General features: G+C 41.0%; 1 protein-coding gene across 1 annotated transcript in view; it reads right to left on the reverse strand.

The window, feature by feature from the left end:
• Nucleotides 1-20,494, reverse strand: part of LOC149445026 (IgGFc-binding protein-like) — a 136,621-nt gene that overhangs the window by 18,703 nt on the left and 97,424 nt on the right. The window contains exons 11-12 of the mRNA XM_089654295.1: nt 15,638-15,921; nt 2,582-2,859 (exon numbers count right to left, since the gene is read on the reverse strand). Of these exons, the coding sequence (XP_089510421.1) occupies nt 2,582-2,859; nt 15,638-15,921 (562 nt within the window). The remainder of the gene's footprint in view (nt 1-2,581; nt 2,860-15,637; nt 15,922-20,494) is intronic.

Here is a 20,494-nt window from a genome sequence, read left to right on the forward strand (position 1 = left end):
GGAATGACAACAGTTTGCATATGTGCCTCCCACTTGTTGAGGGACCAAAAGTAATGGGACAGAATAATAATCATAAATCAAACTTTCACTTTTTAATACCTGGTTGCAAATCCTTTGCAGTCAATTACAGCCTGAAGTCTGGAACGCATAGACATCACCAGACGCTGGGTTTCATCCCTGGTGATGCTCTGCCAGGCCTCTACTGCAACTGTCTTCAGTTCCTGCTTGTTCTTGAGGCATTTTCCCTTCAGTTTTGTCTTCAGCAAGTGAAATGCATGCTCAATCGGATTCAGGTCAGGTGATTGACTTGGCCATTGCATAACATTCCACTTCTTTCCCTTCAAAAACTCTTTAGTTGCTTTTGCAGTCTGCTTTGGGTCATTGTCCATCTGCACTGTGAAGCGGCGTCCAATGAGTTGTGAAGCATTTGGCTGAATATGAGCAGATAATATTGACGAAACACTTCAGAATTCATCCTGCTGCTTTTGTCAGCAGTCACATCATCAATAAATACAAGAGAACCAGTTCCATTGGCAGCCATACATGCCCACGCCATGACACTACCACCACCATGCTTCACTGATGAGGTGGTATGCTTAGGATCATGAGAAGTTCCTTTCCTTCTCCATATTCTTCTCTTCCCATCACTCTGGTACAAGTTGATCTCGGTCTCATCTGTCCATAGGATGTTGTTCCAGAACTGTGAAGGCTTTTTTACATGTCGTTTGGCAAACTCTAATCTGGCCTTCCTGTTTTTGAGGCTCACCAATGGTTTCCATCTTGTGGTGAACCCTCTGTATTCACTCTGGTGAAGTCTTCTCTTGATTGTTGACTTTGACACACATACACCTACCTCCTGGAGAGTGTTCTTGATCTGGCCAACTGTTGTGAAGGGAGTTTTCTTCACCAGGGAAAGAATTCTTCGGTCTTCCACCACAGTTGTTTTCCGTGGTCTTTCGGGTCTTTTGGTGTTGCTGAGCTCACCGGTGCGTTCCTTCTTTTTAAGAATGTTCCAAACGGTTGTTTTGGCCACGCCTAATGTTTTTGCTATCTCTCTGATGGATTTGTTTTGTTTTTTCAGCCTAACGATGGCTTGCTTCACTGATAGTGACAGCTCTTTGGATCTCATCTTGAGAGTTGACAGCAACAGATTCCAAATGCAAATAGCACACTTGAAATGAACTCTGGACCTTTTATCTGCTCATTGTAATTGGGATAATGAGGGAATAACACACACCTGGCCAAGGAACAGCTGAGAAGCCAATTGTCCCATTACCTTTGGTCCCTTAACAAGTGGGAGGCACATATCCAAACCGTTGTAATTCCTACACCGTTCTCCTGATTTGGGTGTAAATACCCTCAAATTAAAGCTGACAGTCTGCAGTTAAAGCACATCTTGTTCGTTTCATTTCAAATCCATTGTGGTGGTGTATAGAGCCAAAAATGTTAGAATTGTGTCGATGTCCCAATATTTATGGACCTGACTGTAGCTATTTAACAGCTTCACCTATTGAACAAGGAGATTGAAAGGTAAGTATATCCATAGGAGCAGGTAAACTCAAAACTTGGAATATCCCCTAAGTCTCATTTCCCTTCTACACAAAAGTGTAATTCCTCTGTCAGTCTCTAAACATTTCTGGTGTACAGATCACCTGCCATGCAATGAGTGGAGTATATAGCATTCTTTGTTAAGATTTTTTATCTTAGCGTTCACATAAACCCTCTCCTCTTCATCCCACCTTGGTCAGTTGGATTATGCATTTGAGCAAATTAGGGATTCCAAAGTCAATCAAGATCGCTTCTGTATTTGATAGGGTTACAGGCCTAAAGAAAAGTATTAACTTTTAAGAAAAAGTTAAATGTTCCCAGGCTGATCAATAATTTTTCCCTAATATGGAGAAGAGGATTTAGGTAACCAAATGAGGTTAAGCAAAATAACCAATTGCTTTCAATATCATGCCCCTTTAGCCAGCTACATTGCAAATTAATTTCTCCTCAGACTGGGCACATTGTTCTTGGATACATGTCTATGTCACCTGTTGGCATGAATACAGTCACCTGTTGGCATGAATCCAGTTTAGGACTGCATATGTGCTTTTGAAATCACTTTTGAAATCACTGAGTAGCAAATAAAAATTGTATAAATTGTAATTTGATCATAATGCTTCTTCCTGATCCTTTGTGTTATTTTCATGTTCTGCAAGTCATGCTTTATTTATGGTTTCAATCTCAGCTTGTCCTCTGTATTCTATTTGTTTTTTACCATCAAACAATATCTGTTGCTACTACGATTTTGTCTAAATGCAAAGAGCCCTTGGTATAGCTGTAGACTACAATTTTGCTAATCAATCAACTTTCATTGATTTCTGTCTGCCTGTCAGCTGTCAACAGTGGGCAGGCCTGAGGGCCACCACCTGTGGGGACTGTGAAGTAAAACCAATTCCTACATGCAGTGTCTATGTTGAATACCATATGCCCCACAAGTTCCTGTTCTATTCACTGATGACCCAGAGTGTCCACACAAGTTCAAAACATTAATCATTTTAAGTTCCCTTTGAGACTGTAGTCTTTGCATACTTACGGCAGAAGGTCGAGTTTCTCCAGGGTAGCACCACAGCTCCTGCAGCTTGGCAGACATCTGTGTAGGCCTGAAGATGACTGCACAGGATGTCAGAGTCTAGATGGAGCTCACACATGTCATGGAAACAGTTAAAATAGTAGTCTACAGGATTCACAGTGTACTGACAATGCTGAAACACACCATCAAAGGGAAGCACCTTGCCACAAGAGTCTGCACTTTGAATGACTTTTGTTTCTTCTTCTGTGCAGACAGGATCAACTTTAATGGCTGGCAAACAGCTATAATGACAAAATGCAGGCTATTAGTAACTTTTTTTTTTTTTCCAAAAAGAAAGCCTTTATTAAGAAAGAACATAATGGTACAAAAGACATGTACAGGGTGCCTAAGCGAAACAGCAGGCACAACCTACAGCGATACAGCAGTAACTCAAACAAGAGAATACAGATAATGATAATGCAATAATACAAAACCCGACTACAATAAGGTAATGCTTGCAACAAACCGGAGCCAATATAGTATAGTATGGGGTGTAATTGCATCTTATAATATCCCCTGCACTCGTGCTTCGCCAAGCAGGGCTGTAGCGATAGGAAGAGTGGTCATGGCATCTGAACGTAGGAATTGGACAAAAAACTTATGGCAAGGTGGAGAGTTACAAAATCGGCATATATTGCGGTAGGAGCCGTTGATGGAAGTGGGGAGAGTGATAGGATGGCATGTCTAGTGTTCCAGGTAGCATAGCAAAGCGAGAGGCGAGAAGAAAAGACAAAGGAGAAAAGAGAGAAAGGAAAATAGAGAGAAAAGTGATAGAAACAGAAAGAGAGGGATGGGGGTGGAAGGTGAAGAAAAAAAAAAAAAAAAAAAAAAAAAAATTTGCAAAATAAATTAATAGTGTGGGGGGGGGGGGAAACATATGGGGTGAGTAATGACAGCAATATCTGGGGTTACTCATGCATGGGGATAGGAGTTAAGCTAACGCCAGAGTCGCGTGGGAAGGGATACATTGTCGAAAAGAGTCTCAGTGCCTATCACAAAAACTACTGTAAAGAAGTAACATCAGCAGGAAAGCCGGACCAAGTCAGACCTGATGGTCCATAAGAGACCTGTACGTAGGAGTAGTTGTGAAGTAGATCCAGCAGGCCCAAATGTGGGAAAATTTAGTGGGAGTGTCAAGGGCCGACGCAATTAGTTCCTCCATGTCTGCCATTTTACCCACACGGACAAGCCAATCACGAACAGAGGGGGGGCGAAAGATCTATGATATTGTCTCTCCGGGAGGGAGGAATGATGGAGGAGAAACTGGGCCGGAGACAGATCCAGAGGCACGGTCGTCACCGATACTACAATCCTATGGACCTCTTTCCAAAACGGTTGAATGCTCGAACAGGACCACCAGATGTGTAAAAATGATCCGTCCGCAGCCCCACACCTCCAACAGGTATTGGGATAAGAAGGATTGAAATGAGAAATTCGTGAAGGGGTGCGATACCACCTCGACACCAATTTGTAAACGTTTTCCTGCGTCGAGACATTAAGGGAGCATTTATGAGAATATTTGAATACACGTGCCCAGTCGGAATCCGCCAAATTATCATCCAAATCTCTATTCCAGGCCTGACAGGAACACAGGGAGTTATAGGCCCTATTCTCAATTAAGAGAGGGTAAATTTCTGAAATCAAATGCTTACGCGGTTCTCCTTTCGAGCAAATATCCTCAAAAGGGGTAAGAGGGCGGGTCCAATCACGGAAAGGTTTATGCGAGAGCAGATAATGCCGTATTTGCAAATAAACCCAGAGAGGAAAATCGCGGGTACCCAAGCTGTCACGCAGTTCGTGGAGTGATTTCATCTTGCCTTCGTGGAGAAAGTGTTTGGCCAAAATTTGATCATGCGGCCAATGTTCAGATAGAAAGTTCTTGTGCATTCCAGGGGGGAAGTCAGGGTTGAGTCGGATGGAAGTGAGACAATTCGGAGACGCAGAAATAGATGCTGATTTGCAGGTATAGCGGAAGGCTTTCAGGGTAGGGCCTACCAAAGGGTGACTAAGAAGGACCTGAGGCGTATGCTTCAGCGGCAGCCAAGGGATCGAAATCAGGGGTGCGGACGAGAAGGCGTGTTCTAGTTGCACCCAGTCTTTAGAAGCAGAGTGGACATGCCAATCCACTACACGGCAGAGCTGGCACACCAAATAGTAACGGTGAAGGTCAGGAAGGCTAATACCACCACTAAGTTTAGGGAGAATCAGTTGGGAATAAGCAATGCGCGGGCGTTTATGGTTCCATAGGAATAGAGAACAGAGCCTCCTACAGGATGTGAAGAAGGCAAGCGGTATGTGGATGGGCAGAGTTTGAAAGAGGTAGAGAAGGCGAGGAAGGATGTTCATTTTAATTATCGCAGCTCTTCCGAACCACGAAAAGCAAGGACGGTGCCATTTATTCAGATCCCCTTGGAGAGAACGAAGAGTGGGTAAAAAGTTCTTAGCATATAAATCATCAGGGTTGCGGGTAAGCTGCACACCTAAATAAGAAAGTGAGTCCCTTTCCCAATGAAACGGGAAACGCGACTCACAATCAGAAACTACTTCCGATGGCAAGGTGATGTTGAGAGCGAAAGACTTGGAAAAGTTAATCTTAAAGTTCGACAAATAACGAAAAAATGCAAAGTACTTTAGTAAATTTGGCAGAGTAATATGCGGTTCGGCAAGGAAAAGAAGAATATCGTCCGCGTAAGCCGCAAGCTTATATTCCTTATCCGAGACCGCAATTCCTTTGATGTCGGGGTTAGAGCGCAACTTCCGTAGAAGGGGCTCCAAGGAAAGGACGAACAAGAGTGGAGAAAGGGGGCAACCCTGACGCGTACCGTTGCCCAAAGGAAAAGAGTTTGACAAATGGCCATTGACCCGGACACGCGCAGTAGGGCCTGAATACAGGGTCATTATAAAATTGAGCATCTTCTCACCCAGACCCAATTGCACCAAAGACTCCTGCAAATAGTCCCAGGCGATCCTATCAAAGGCCTTCTCCGCATCCAGGGAAAGGAAGAAACCGGGAAAGTTAGATTTACAGAGCCAATGTTGGAGGTTGAGGGCCTTAATGGTATTATCCCTGGCCTCCCTACCCGGGATAAATCCAACTTGGTCCAAATGGATCAAGGAGGGGAGCAGAGGAAGAAGTCGATTGGCAAGGATTTTCGCAAAGATTTTAATGTCCACATTCAGCAGGGAGATGGGTCTATAATTAGAAACCTGTGTGGCATCTTTGTCACCTTTAGGAATAACTGTGATATGGGCTTCCAGAAGGCGATTTTTAGGTGGAGGGTCTTGAGAGAAAGTGTTGAATGCCGATAGGAAAGGGGTACCCAGGATGTCAAGTAAAGATTTGTAATAGGCCGCCGAAAAGCCGTCCGGGCCCGGACTCTTACCCGGTTTCATCCGTTGCAAAGCACACTGCACCTCATTCAGTGTCAGGTCTGTTTCCAACGATGCAGCCAAGTCATCCGAGAGGGCCGCCGGGCCGTGACGGCGGAGAAACTCGGAAATCAGGGAGGCCCTGGAATTGTCAGTGGGCAGAGGGGGATGTTCCGGAGGGAGATTATATAAGGAAGTGTAAAATTGTTCGAAGTGGGTGGCAATGTCAGGGTTAGATGTGGCCATAGTGCCATCAGAACCCCTAATTCTGTGCACCGTCATGCTGGATCTTTGTTCACGGAGAGCTCTGGCGAGAAACTTCCCACTTTTATTAGCAAATTCATAATACAGCTTTTGTGAAAGAATGAATCGTTTCTTAACCACCCTACCCAGTTCAGTAAGAAGTTGTGAGCGTAGACTCGTTAGTTCAGATAAGGTCGACGCGGCCAGAGACCGTTTATGCGCCCTCTCCAAGGAGTGTATCCTGCCCGTGAGGAATTTCAAATGTTCTTGTCTATCTCTTTTGCGCTTTGTCGCCGCTGCAATGAGGAAGCCACGGATAACACACTTGTGGGCTTCCCACAGCATAAGGGGGGAGATATCAGGAGAGGAATTTAGGGAAAAATATTCCGTCAGATTGGAGCGTATCTCCTGTAAAATAGCGGGATCTGCAAGAAGGGAAGCATCCAGGCGCCAAAATTTCGAGTGAATGAACACATCAGGGAACCGCAAGATCATGGTGATGGGGTGATGGTCTGAAAGAACCATAGGTTCTATCGAAGCAGCATGGAGGAGTGGGAGATCCGATTGCGACAGGAAGAAATAATCTATCCTGGAATATTTATTATGGGGAGCAGAGTAAAATGTGTAGTCTTTCACCGACGGGTGAAGGGTTCTCCAGGAGTCATGCAATTGTAGATGTTGTAGTTGTGTGCGTATTTGCTTAAGGGCCTTGAACGGCAGAAAGGAGCTACCTGAAGAGGAGTCTAACAGCGGGCTAAGTGGGACATTCAAGTCGCCCCCTAAAATCAACATTCCGGATTGGAACCCAGCCAGGGCGGTGGTAATTGAGCGCATGAAAGAAACCTGCTTGGTGTTAGGAGCATATACATTGGCCAGTGTAACAGGTCGCTTAGCACAAAAACCCTTTACAAACAGGTATCTGCCTTCTGGATCAACAAGGGAGTCCGACACCGAGAAAGGACAATGTCTAGCGAGTAAGATGGCAACACCCTTTGATTTGGCTAGAGGGTTAGCAGCATGGATAACTGTAGAGAAATGGAAATTGAAAAGTTTGGGTATAGAATCCTGGCGAAAGTGCGTCTCTTGGAGAAAGACCACATCCGCTTTTTGTTTACGCACGTAGGAGAGCAACATGGAACGCTTCCCGGGCACGTTCAGGCCCTTGGCATTGAGTGAAAGGCATTTCAAGGACAATGATCCTGAGACTGAGGTGGAGGCTGACATGGTAACCCGTCAGTAAAATGCACTAGGGATGAGGGGAAAGGGAAGGGAAAAAAAACAAAAAAAAACAAAACAAAACCAAAAAAGGGGGGGGGGGAGAATAAGAAGAAAAAGTGGAAAAAATAAACGGCTTGGGGAAGAGATCCGCTGTTCCCTATGAGAAGAAAAAAAAAAAAAAAAAGGGGGGGGGGGAGATAACTAGGAAAGAAAGTAAGAAGGAGGTGGAAAGAGAAAGAGAAGAAAGAAATGGAAACAAACTATATAGTGAAACGCGCCGTATAGACGATCAGTAGGAGCTCACAGAGCCCACTGTGTGGGGAACGAGGAGGACGCCGAAACGAGAAGAAACGCCACCGCCGGCCGGTGGTCACGCCAAAATATGGAATCAGGTGAGAAAATATGTGAAGAGGCGGGAGGAGGTTGGTAGTGACAGAAGGTTTAGGAGGTTCTAGAAAAAACGCGCGTAGGAAGGGTCGCATACCAACTCCATGAAGTGGCAAAGTGTAAGTCATGTGTGGGGCACTAAAGCGCAGGCTGGCACAGGAATAAATTCGGAGAGGCATAAATCAGGTCAAAAAACCGTCTCCACGCTGTCCAAGCCCGAGTGTCTGGTTAACTCCAGAACCCATATATAAGGGAAGGGTTGGAGAATGTGGAGACGGTCTCAAGGCCTGAAACGAGGGAAGACAAATGTAGAAGAGTGGAGGGCCAAGACGAGTATTGCAAGCATCTCCTTAACAAAAAACAAAGTTATCAACGGGTTAGCAGAGGCAAAACAAACGAAAATCAGGCATTAACAATGAGAAACACAATGGAACCCCAAGTGGTTAGCAAATACAGACTAAACATCCCAGGGTCAACACCAGTGAAGCCGATACTAAACAAAACACTGACCCTATACTGCAAATGTTTATAAGTAATATAATCAATGCCCCCATCATCACAAAAGGGACGAGCATCACCTCCCCCACAACCGCACGGCCACTAAGATCCTTAGAGCAAAGGGGAAATGAACCTCAAGGGGACCCCGCCCAAGCTATTATCCCTAGAAGCCGCTTGACAGCAAGAGCAGGAAACAGGAATAACCCAATGAGAAGAAGGCAAGGCCAGGCGGGACAACCCTATAGGAAGCAGGGAAGGGGATGCTCAGTCATCCAACCACAGGGAAGAAGCATTAACCCCAGGAACCACCCCACAAACTCCCCCCACCACACCCAACCACAAACCCACCCCCCATCCCGCCACCCGCCCACCTCCACAGACCCAAATACAGTGCATAAAATACTCAGCCCTCTTGCGCCAGCACTGAAGAAATCAACTGGGCATAGCCGATCACAGAACGCCAGGGAGAGGCTGAGTTCAGCTGGGAGCTTCTTTAAAGATAACAGAGCGTCAGACGTTGAGGCAGGATGAGGACCCTTGGGTACGAAGAGGATGCGGCAAAAGGTGGGAGGACAATCCGGAAGCTGACCACTAAGGCGGATACTTGAGCGAACAGTTCACTGGGCGGGTTCCAGGTGAGGAGGGGACAGAAGTTCAGCTGGGGGATCCGGGGAGCCAAATCTCAGCAGTAGCGGGCGAGCCGAGGATCAAGAAATCCACACCGGAGCAACCGATTATCACTCGCAGCAGGTTCTAGAACCAATGAGGCAGGGGTACAGTGGAGACACCCGCAGGGCGTCTTTCCCTTAGTGGGTGCTGGTCAGAGTCCAGAGGCGTAGATTCCCCAAAGAGCTAACAAATGACGTGTCAACTGGGAAGGGAGTCCAGCGCAAAACAAGTTGTGAGAGAGGAGGCATTCGGAGTTCCTTAGGGAAGGCCATGGGAACAACAGAAGAAATATAATGAACCACAGGCAGCTGAAAAAAATTACACAGAAGTGGCCCGATGGAAGGGGAGCCGTTTAAGGCTCGTGCCGTTGCTTTCTGTGCGCGGGGGAGGCCGATGGGCTAGAAGCGGCCACCGCGCCTCCAATGGGAGGTCTTGGAGGAGTCGAAGGGACAGTCCGTCTTCTACGAAGGGAGTGGCCCTGCCAGTCCATTGCACCATCTGCTGAATCTGGGGTCAGGGTCGGAAGCCCTCTCAGAGACCCCTGCCAATCAGGCAGGTCGATCAATGGGATATTCAGTGACGAGCAAAAAGATGGTAGATCTTCAGGAATTCGCATATTAGTAACTTTTAGAAATACAGTGGTATTATAAAATTTCTGATCCTATAGCTCAAAAAAGCATCCCTACCTGTTACATTCACAAACATAACCATTTACTGTTTTATCTCATTTGAGTGTTTGTGCTTACCTGTCCCTGGTGTTAGTCAATAAGTGTTTTTGCTATGCTGGCTGACAGAAGGCACTTAGAAGTTTTACAGGAGCAGATTTGGCAGCAGCTAGCTTACTGGCTGCCCCAAAACTTATCATAGCTTTATGCTAGGTCCCTCCCTTTAACCTTCATGCACTACAGTATATGCAAATGAAACACATACCTACACTTCTAGCCTGAATTGCTTTCATCTATCTTAAAAATCTTTTCAAATCTCCAGTTAACCCACTTGTTATGAACACCAGAGAGGGATCAAAGACCTACACTGTGCTGATTCATTTTGTGCACCACTTTTTTGTATCTGTAGAGAACACTGTCATTCAATCTACTGTACATTACTGGGTAACCTGGAGATGCAGGAAACAGATGGGAAGGAGGAACCAGGACTGGGATTAGGAACAAGGGGAGCAGATACAAGGCAGCAAGGCACAGGATACAGGGCAAAAGCAAGATCAAGATCACTAGCAGGCTCAGCAAGTTACATGTACAAGGCAGGATCAGAGCAGAAGTAGGCACAGGATTAATCACCAGGCATACATCTGGCTGGCAGGCAAAGCAAGATCAAAACTGGATACAGGTACAGGGCAGGCTCAGGCAAAACATTCATGTGAAGCATACTGTTTTTGTTTTTGTGGCTGTTGTTGGTTTGTTTTTTTCATCGACCTACATTTGCCATTGTTTTTGCTTTTGATGTGTTTGTTTTTGTTTCCTGCTGTTCAGGGCATGGGACATGGAGAAGGGGGTCTGGGTGCCCTTCCTGGGGGATTTTGGATGTGTCTTTGGGTTGGGTAGGGGCACATTTGTCTGCATTCCCCCAGCACACTCCGGTACACTGGGCATGCAAAGCAGATGCCATCTTGGATGAGGAATTTTTTTCTTTTGTTCTTTATATTGTAAGAGGAGGTGGATACAATTGGGGAAGGAAATGGACCCTTGTGGTCCTTATTTATATTATACAAAGTTTTTCATTTTTATTTTTTTTAGAATTTACTGTAACTTTTTCCTGTTTTGGACCTTATGGAGCTCTTTACCTTCTGAACTCTGTTTACTCCCACCCCCCTACAAACTACAGTATGTTAAATTTTGGGTGTACATGAACTAAAATACGCGTAGTTCTCTGAGTTATATAAACACTACTAAAGAACACATTTTTCTTTATGTTTCCAGCATTATTATGCCAGGGTCCTATTCCTGTCCTGATTGCTGGGATCAGTGTTTGGGTGGTTCCCCTCACCTGTAGGTGCTGTCTGTTTGTCATTTACACTTCACCTTGACTGTGATTGTTTCTGTAAATTCACCCCCCCCCCCAATCCCCCAATGACTGGTTGAGTTATATAAACAATACTAAAGAATATATACTATATTTCAAGCATCATTATGCCATGGTCCTATTCCTGTCCTAATTGTCGGGCCCTGTATTTGGGTGGTTCCTTCTTAATGATGCCATGGGCTATATGTGAGGCACCTGTATCGCAGCTAGACTTTTGGTCAAGTGTGTGTTTACTGTTTTTATTTTATTTTCACTCATTGACTCATTATACAGTATTTTTGTGAGCCCCCCTTTTCCTACACATGTGCAATGAACCTTTTGATTTACACTGTCACACTAATAATGTAATCTGTTATATTTTGCATTTTCTGTTATAGCACCTGACCCCTAATGAAGTTTAGGTGCAGAACATGTTGAGTATAATCTTTCATCAAGTTACCAGTTAAATTTTATCAATTCTGGGTTACGCATACCAAAAATACAGTTAGTGTTTATGTTTGATGTCTTTTAGCTGAAATTTTAATATTCATGCACAAATAAAAGATATTGATTTTCCTTATCTCTGTAAACTAATCACTTGCTTAGGGGTCATACCTTAAAAAATCCAATTTCTCTACTCTTTATTCTATGTTTGCATTGGGATGTGGTATAATATAGGGCCTTTTCCATAATTCCCTATTCTTAAGAACCTAAAACAGGAAACCAGGATCAACAGTCATGGCACTAGCTTAAACTGGAACAACGGCAAGGATTTAAAGATGAAGAAGCTGCATACTCTGTTAGTGACTATACCAGCAGCTGAAAGTGCTTAAAAACTGAGGGTTTTAAATCACCTAATTTCTATATGGGCAGATTCTTCTTTATCTTCTGTGTCAAATTTTGTACTATTATTACTATCCTTCACTAGCATTTATTGATAAAGTTCAAACAGATTATGCAGTACTGTACAATAATGAAAGCATGTGGAATAAAACTGAAATACAAGAGACTCTAAAAGTGTAAAATACCCTTTATTAAAATCTCACATAAGAAACATTAAGTGTTGAGACACGCTTATACTGTGAGGTAGCCCGAGAGATGAGAGGCAAGGTGGGCTGGGTATGAGACTAAGTGTTTAAACCCATGTGAAGGACGCAATGCCCTATTAAATGTGAGCGGAATAACCAATGGCTTTAATGTTTGTTATGTAAGATTTTAATAAAGGGTATATTACACTAATGGAGCCTCTTTTTCCCTCCGAAATATATGATACTCTTGGTAAAGTTATAAGTGAGGAGCATGGTGGAGTGACATACTGGAGTGGGGACCTTACATATACCAACAAGCGCATGTAGACCAACTCTAAGTGAAAAGGTCATGGATGTCTGGTGCCTTTTCAGTGGTGGTGGTGGCACACAGAGGTGAAGTGGAGTAGAAAGAGTAGTGATTGGAAGTGGTGGAATTGCATGAAACACTTTATCTACACAGAGGAGAAGGTATATACCTCTGCACTTTTTTGTGAAGGAACTGTTGCACTTTATGGACAAATGTATTGATCTGAAGGACATATATGAAGCACTTTATACATTTAAGGAGTCATATGTTTATATATTAGAAGTTTCACTTGTATAATAATTGTTTGCACTTTATATAATTATGTAAGTGCTGTATATTGTGAGTGATATTTGGTTTAACACACAATTGTGTGTATTACAGCAGCTATTTAGTATTGAGGGAGTCATTCGAGCACAGATGTTTTTGTTTATGTATAATGGCTTCAACTCTTCTGGGAAGGCTATCCACAAGGTTTAGGAGTGTGTCTATGGCAGTGTTTCTCAACTCCAGTCCTCATGGACCCCCAACAGGTCATGTTTTTAGGATTTCCATTATTTTGCACAGGTGATTTGATCAGTTTCGCTGCCTTAGTAATTACCACAGCTGTTTCATCTGAGGGAAATCCTGAAAACATGACCTGTTGGGGGTCCATGAGGACTGGAGTTGAGAAACACTGGTCTATGGGAATGTTTGACCATTCTTCCAGAAGTGCATTTTATGAGGACAGGCACTGATGTCGGATGAGTGTTCTATCAGGTTGAAGGCAGGACTCTGTGCAGGCTAGTCAAATTCCTCCACCACAAACTTGCTCATCAATGTCTTTATGGACCTTGCTTTGTGCACTGGTGTGCAGTCATGTTGGAAAAGGTAGGGGCCATCCCCAAACTGTTCCCACAAAGTTGGGAGCATGAAATCGTCCACAATATGGTATGCTGATGCCTTAAGAGTTCCCTTCACTGGAACTATGGGGCCAAGCCCAACCACTGAAAAACAACCCCACACCATAATCAACCCTCCACGAAACTTTACACTTGGCACAATGCAGTCAGGCATATATATATATATATATATATATATATATATATATACACACACACAGTTGTGTTCAAAATAATACCAGTCAGACATCACAGGGTTTATTTACTAAAGCTGGAGAGTCCAAAATCAGACTCCCTTCTGCATAGAAACCAATCAGCTTCTAACCTCAGCTTGTTCAATGAAGCTTTGGCAATGAAACCTGGAAGCTGATTGGTTTCTATGCAGAAGGGAGTCTGATTTTGGACTCTCCAGCTTTAGTAAATAAACCCCCACTTGTCTGATCAATTACTGTTTTTGGTAGAAATGATATTTCTACATGGCAAATAATTTACTAGCAGGTGTAGTAGAGTAATAGAAATCCAACAGACCCAACAGTCATGACGTGCATGCTGCTGATTCTGTGTAATTGAATCACTAATTGAAAGGGGCATGTTCAAAATAATAGCAGTGTGGCGTTCTATTAGTGAGGTCATTCATTCTTTGAAAAACAGGTGGCAATTATTGCCCTTATTTAAGGAAGGAAGGCAGCAACTGTTGTACATGCTGGTTACAGTGCATTTCTCTCTGCAATTCTGAGGAAAATGTGTCTTTCCAGACATTGTTCAGAAGAACAGCGTACCTTGATTAAAAAGTTGATTGGAGAGTGGAAAACATATAAAGAAGTGCAGAAAATGATAGGCTGCTCAGCTAAAATGATCGCAAATGCTTTAAAATGGCAACCAAAACCTGAAAGACGTGGAAGAAAGAGAAAAACTACCATTCGAATGGATAGAAGAATAGCCAAAATGGCAAGGACTCAGCCAACAATCAGCTCCAAGAAGATCAAAGAAGGTCTAAAGTTACCTGTGAGTACTGTTACAATTAGAAGATCCCTATGTGAAGTCAAGCTTTCTGCAAGAAGCCCCCGCAAAGTCCCACTGTTGAAAAAAAGACGTGCTAAAGAGGTTACAATTTACCAAAGAGCACATTGACTGGCCTAAAGAGAAATGGCGCAACATTTTGTGGACTGATGAAAGTAAGATGTTCTTTTTGGGTCTAGTGGCCGGAGACAGTTTGTCAGACGACCCCCAAACACTGAATTCAAGCCACAGTACACTGTGAAGACAGTGAAGCATGATTGCGCAAGCATCATGATATGGGGATGTTTCTCATACTACGGTGTTGGGCCTATTTATCGCATACCAGTTATCATGGATCAGTTTGAATACATCAGAATACTTGAAGATGTCATGCTGCCTTATGCTGAAGAGGAAATGCCTTTGAAATGGGTGTTCCAACAAGACAACGACCCCAAACACACCAGTAAACGTGCAACATCTTGGTTCCAGACCAACAGCCCAATCCTCGGATCTTAATCCAATAGAAAACTTGTGGGGTGACATCAAAAATGCAGTTTCTGAGGCAAAACCAAGAAATAGAGAAGAACTGTGGAATGTAGTCCAATCATCCTGGGCTGGAATACCTGTTCACAGGTGCCAGAAGTTGGTTGACTCCATGCAACACAGATGTACAGCAGTTCTCAGAAACAGTGCTTATACAACTAAATATTAATTAAGTGATTCAAAGGAAAGCAAAATCTTCAAACATTTTTCAGTTTATATAGTGAATGTTTGAGTTTGTAAAGAAAACTACAAACACTGTTATTTTTTTGAACAGTTTAATATTCACTTTTCTTCAATTTTTTTTAGAGGAACAACACAAATTTGATATATTTTTCTTCATGTTTTGATTTGGAATAGAATGTGTAGTGTTCCCAATGCATTTGTGTGTATGGAAATAAAAGCTATTAGAAGGATTTTGAGCTTTATTCACTTTTTTCAACACATTGCTACTATTTTGAACACAACTAGAGATAGATAGATAGATAGATAGATAGATAGATAGATAGATACCACCATTTGTAGACGCTATAACTTATAACACAGACCAATCAATATATACTTATTGGGATTTTTTTTTACCAAAGACATGTAGCAGAATATACTGTGTTTTGGCCAAAAATTTTCCAAATTTTCATTTATATCGCAAAAATGGCCTGATCATGAAGGGGGTAAAACCTTCAGGAGCTCAAGTGGTAACTGTCTAAAATGAGGTAAAGAATGTTATATGATAATTTGGAAATGCACTACATCATTGCTCGGTGAAAGGACACTATTGACTTATTATTATATCTAATTTACATTTTTATATTTGTAGATAAAAAATCCCTTCTAAAGAAAGGTCAATTTGCCTGTAGCATGGCCATACCTAGTACCAGTGGTGACTTGCCAGCTGTTGCCATAACTTGATGAATCAGTCTCTTTCTCTTCATCTGGATTGATGTTATCATCATTCCACTGTCCATTGTAGTTGCCACATATTCCACACACTTTGTCTTCAAATATTTTGGAAAGAATCACTTCAACTCTGTGATGTCCATCATATTTCACTTGCAGGCCAAAGGCAGCTATCACTTGAACATACTGACCGCTCAGTCCAATAAACACATCTGGAGATAAGCTCAGTGGAAGCTTCTGGACAATTTCATCCACCTAGGGTATAACAACAAAACTTCTAAATACATTTTAAATGTAATATTTTTTTAAATAACTTATAAGAATAAAAAATATGGGATCTGTCTTTGTTGGCTTGTTTTAGGTACAAGCTCCTTCTTTTCATTACTGGGTAAATGACTGCTCAGGAACAGATATTCACATATACAGTCAGTGAAGTACCAATTGCTGTCCTCAATGCTACACTTTGCACTCCATTGTGCTGCAGACTATGTTAATGAGGAAGTCTGTATATCCTGCATTTTATCTCGCTGTTCAAAGTGGAATCCAGAAAAAATGCCATACTTTCCCATCACTTCATTATCCTTAACTTCATGTCTCACAACAGCGAGTGAGGGAAAATCTCATCTTTTCAAGCTGTCTTTGGAAAAGGTATCCTCACCCTACTACAAAAATTAAAAAGTAAAACTTTTGGAGTATGCACTTTACCATAGCTAACCAAGCGATCATAATAAGATGTTGTTCATTTAACCCTTCTTAAACTACAGAAATATACACTGTGGTCTGTGAGCAGTGTGGTACTTTCTGTCTTGCTGAGCTCCTATCTCTGCCGCAACTTACACCTCCCCATATGTTCAGCTTTGCATCTTCACCAAGGTAAGGGGGTCAATTACACTGGTCAATGATGTTTCCGAGATATTTTCATTGATCACCAATATAACAGGGGAGTTAACAATGATCACCAAAGTAATAAGGGCTGTTTTTACACTCTCCACAAATGTAAAGGCATTTACAGTGACCACCAATGAAATGGGAGTATTTGCAATGACCACCAATGTAAGAAGGTCATTTAAAATGACCAGCAGTGTCCTGGGGGTTAATGGAAACTGGTGGTGGATAATTATGAGAAGGGCTGCACAGTATGCATTATATATTGTGTTGTTGTAGTGGGTATTATAATTTCCTGTTTGTTGGTTGAGGTGATTTTGATCTACAGCATGATATGTTTTAATGACTTTTCATTTATTACTATATTGACATGATACAGTATATTATCTCAGATGCTATAATACGTATGCTGTTGTAGCATGATGTGGAAAGACTATGTTGCAGGACAGATTAGGCTCAATTCAAAAACACTTAGGAGTTATTTTAACTAAATGTATTACTTTATCTCATTACAATTTTCTCTAAAACATTAATTGCACAAACATAATTATATAATTTAGGTGGGGAATCATTTTATATTTCTTTTGAATGAATGGGCATTGAACCGTTAAAAGCCTTACATTCTTGTGAATTGTTTTTAATGGTACCAGCCATTTTGTGTGGTTTTTATACATATGACCACTCAGCGGTGTATTTAAAAAGAAAAAAATAGTGAAGCGCTTATATCTCATAAATAAATAAAGTGCATTAAAAAAAATTTATATGAATGAATTAATATAAATCTGATACTCCTATGTGACAAATCTATATAATAAACACTAATACCTCCCTCTAGTGGGAGAAAAAAATAGTGCAACCGAATATAATTAAACTTTAGTGATTGAACATACTCTGTAAAAAAACGTATTATACCGTGTATATAACAAATATCAATACATAACTAAATGTGAATAAATTAGTGAATAAGAAATTAATTATCCACCTATAATAGTGCCTAATTCATACACATTTCATATACATCATAAGTGAAAAAGAAAAAAATTGTCCATGCATGTGACTCTGTGCTTTTAGACAACACACGTGATCTCCACTTCTAGGTGCCAATAATCTCCTCCAAATGGCAGCAATGCCTGCTCACCTCCCCTCTCTGACCCACACTGGGCCCCAAAGCAGTTTCCACCTCAGTGGTGTATCTCTTCTGGCAGACTCCTTATTCCTCCTCCTCTCTTATTCAGACTCATAGAAAGACATAAAACTTTCCATAGTGTAGTATATTTATTAAGAAAGGGTAATACACCACAAATAATACACTCACATGGTCCTCTTGGTTAACAAGCGTTTTTACCACAACCTATGGGTAAATCTGCATGCACTGGGGAATCCAATATGGCCGCGGCGTCCGGACATGCGTCACCAGGAATAACGAACCGACGCGTTGCGTCACGTGCATCGTGACTTTATCAGGGTTACCGCCCCCTGGTGACTCGATTGTATTTATAAGGGAAAGCCTCATTGAATTCCATAGTGAGGGCGGACTTACGGCGGACATCTTGTTGAAGTCCTGCACTCACATACATAGGACTATATTATCCTACCCCATAGTTATACTCTAGTGCTGAGTAAAAGATTATGCCTACAATACCCTTCCTTAGATAATTTATACATTCAAATATAAAGTGGATTAAAATACTCAAAAAAAAATTTAAAACCACATTTACAACTTTATTAATACACTAATATGACCCCTGAGACTTTGATATATATTAATATTAAAAATAATTCTATTTAGTGGATCTTAATGGACTTACATATTGGGAGTATATATATACCCAAAAGAATTATACATTTAAATAAAAAATAAAATATAAAAATAAAAATAAATATAAAATATAAATAAAAGTTAAGAAAATAATTAAATAAAAATAAAAATAAGAACAGAAATAAATAAAAAGAAATAGAAAAAAAGAAAAAAATATATATAGAAAAAAAAGAAAGAAATTTCAATAAAAAATCAATAAAAAATAATAATAATAAATAATAAATAAATTAAATAAAAATAAATAAAAATAAAAAAAAAGTTATATAATAAAAAAAAAAAAACAACTGAGTTAAAAGGGTATTATCTACATGGCAACACAAAATTAATCATAGAATACATTAAATCACTATTTAAAAATATTTTTAAAATGGTATGTTGTAAAATATGTGTGACATGCACAAATAGCCATAGCTTGGGTTTACAAATAATCACTAATCAAATATCACTTTAACCAAGCTTATATTAATAAAATCTATATATATTACATATTCTAAAAATGTATTACCAGATGAGCCAACAATCGTTTAAAAAAATTCAACTTTAAAAATCACTAATGAAACAAATTAGATCAAACTCAATGTTAAGGCCATATGGTGCCTGCGTATGCATAATGTACATCCATCTAGACTCTGCCTGACTCAGGGATTTGATCTTATTACTCCCCCTCCAATGACATACGTACTTCTGTATACCCCAAAACTTAAGTCCTGAAGGGTCTTTATTATGCTGCTTAAGGAAGTGCCGGGAAACTCTATGTTTAGGGAACCCCTTTTTTATATTTTGCATATGTTCCCTCATGCGTTTCCACAAAGGCCTTTTTGTTCTTCCTATATATTGATAACCACATTCACATTCGAGGCCATATACTACTCCCTCTGTGTGGCATGAGATGAAATCCTTGATCCTATATACCGTACCATCATAATTAGCCTTAAAAGTGTTACGTTTGCCATTTTTACCCTTTGTTTCTCTGCATGCATAACAGTGTTGACACGGAAAGAAACCGACTTGGTCAAGAAATGTGATACTCTTCTTTTTAACTGGCGGATCGAGTACATTTTTTACTAGTCTCGTCCTAAGGGAAGGTGCCTTCCTATATATAAATTTTGGATTATCTCCCAAAATTTTATTCAAATCAGGGTCAGTTTTAAGGATAGACCAATGTTTGGCAAATATTTTCTCAATTTTCTTGTGATGGACGTTATAGAATAAAATAATTGCCATTTGACTATCAAAATTTTCCTTTTTATTCTTGTCCACAATCAACAACTCCCTCTCCATATTTTGAACTTCAATTATTCTCTTCTCTATTTCTTTTTCAGGGTAGCCTTTTTTAATAAACTTATCTCCTATAATCTTAGCTTGTTTCTTATATTCTTCCTTTTCAGAACAATTCCTTCTCAATCTCACTAACTGGCCCTTAGGTATGTTATAAAGCCATGGGCGGTGATGACAACTGTCTGATGGTATGAATCCATTGCGATCCACTTCCTTAAAATAGGTATTTGTACAGATCTTCCCTTGTTGGTTGATGATGTTGAGATCTAAGAAATTTATTTTTTCATTATCATATGTCCAGGAGAATTTGATATTTTTTACATTATTATTCAATCCATTCAAAAAATCAATCAACGATTGGCTACTTCCCTTCCATATGATAATTACATCATCAATATATCGATAATATGAGATAAGCTCATGTGGGGTTTGTTTATAAATGGCTTCCTCCTCCCAGTGGGCCATATACAAATTGGCAACACTGGGGGCAAACCTTGCCCCCATCGCGACCCCCCTAATCTGCTGGAAGAAAGTATGATTGTGCCAAAAATAGTTATGTAGGAGACAAAACTCTAGACACTCTAATAAAAATTTCCTTTGTACTCGTTGGATTTCACTATATTTTTCAAGACCCCACTTCACAGCCTCCATCGCTCCATCATGGTCAATGATGGTGTACAATGAAGTCACATCTGCACTTGCTAGAATTATTTCAGGATAACCCTCAATTTTTTCTAATATTTGAATTAGATGTTTCATGTCCCATAAGTAAGCTTTAGTTCTTTTCACTACCGGCTGTAAATAGAAGTCCACATATTGACCAAGTCTCGATAGAACCGATTGAAT

Source organism: Staurois parvus, unplaced genomic scaffold (genome assembly GCF_062004578.1).
Source record: "Staurois parvus isolate SC_StPar_1 unplaced genomic scaffold, SC_StPar_1.0 ptg000750l, whole genome shotgun sequence".
Taxonomy (NCBI): Eukaryota; Metazoa; Chordata; class Amphibia; order Anura; family Ranidae; genus Staurois; species Staurois parvus.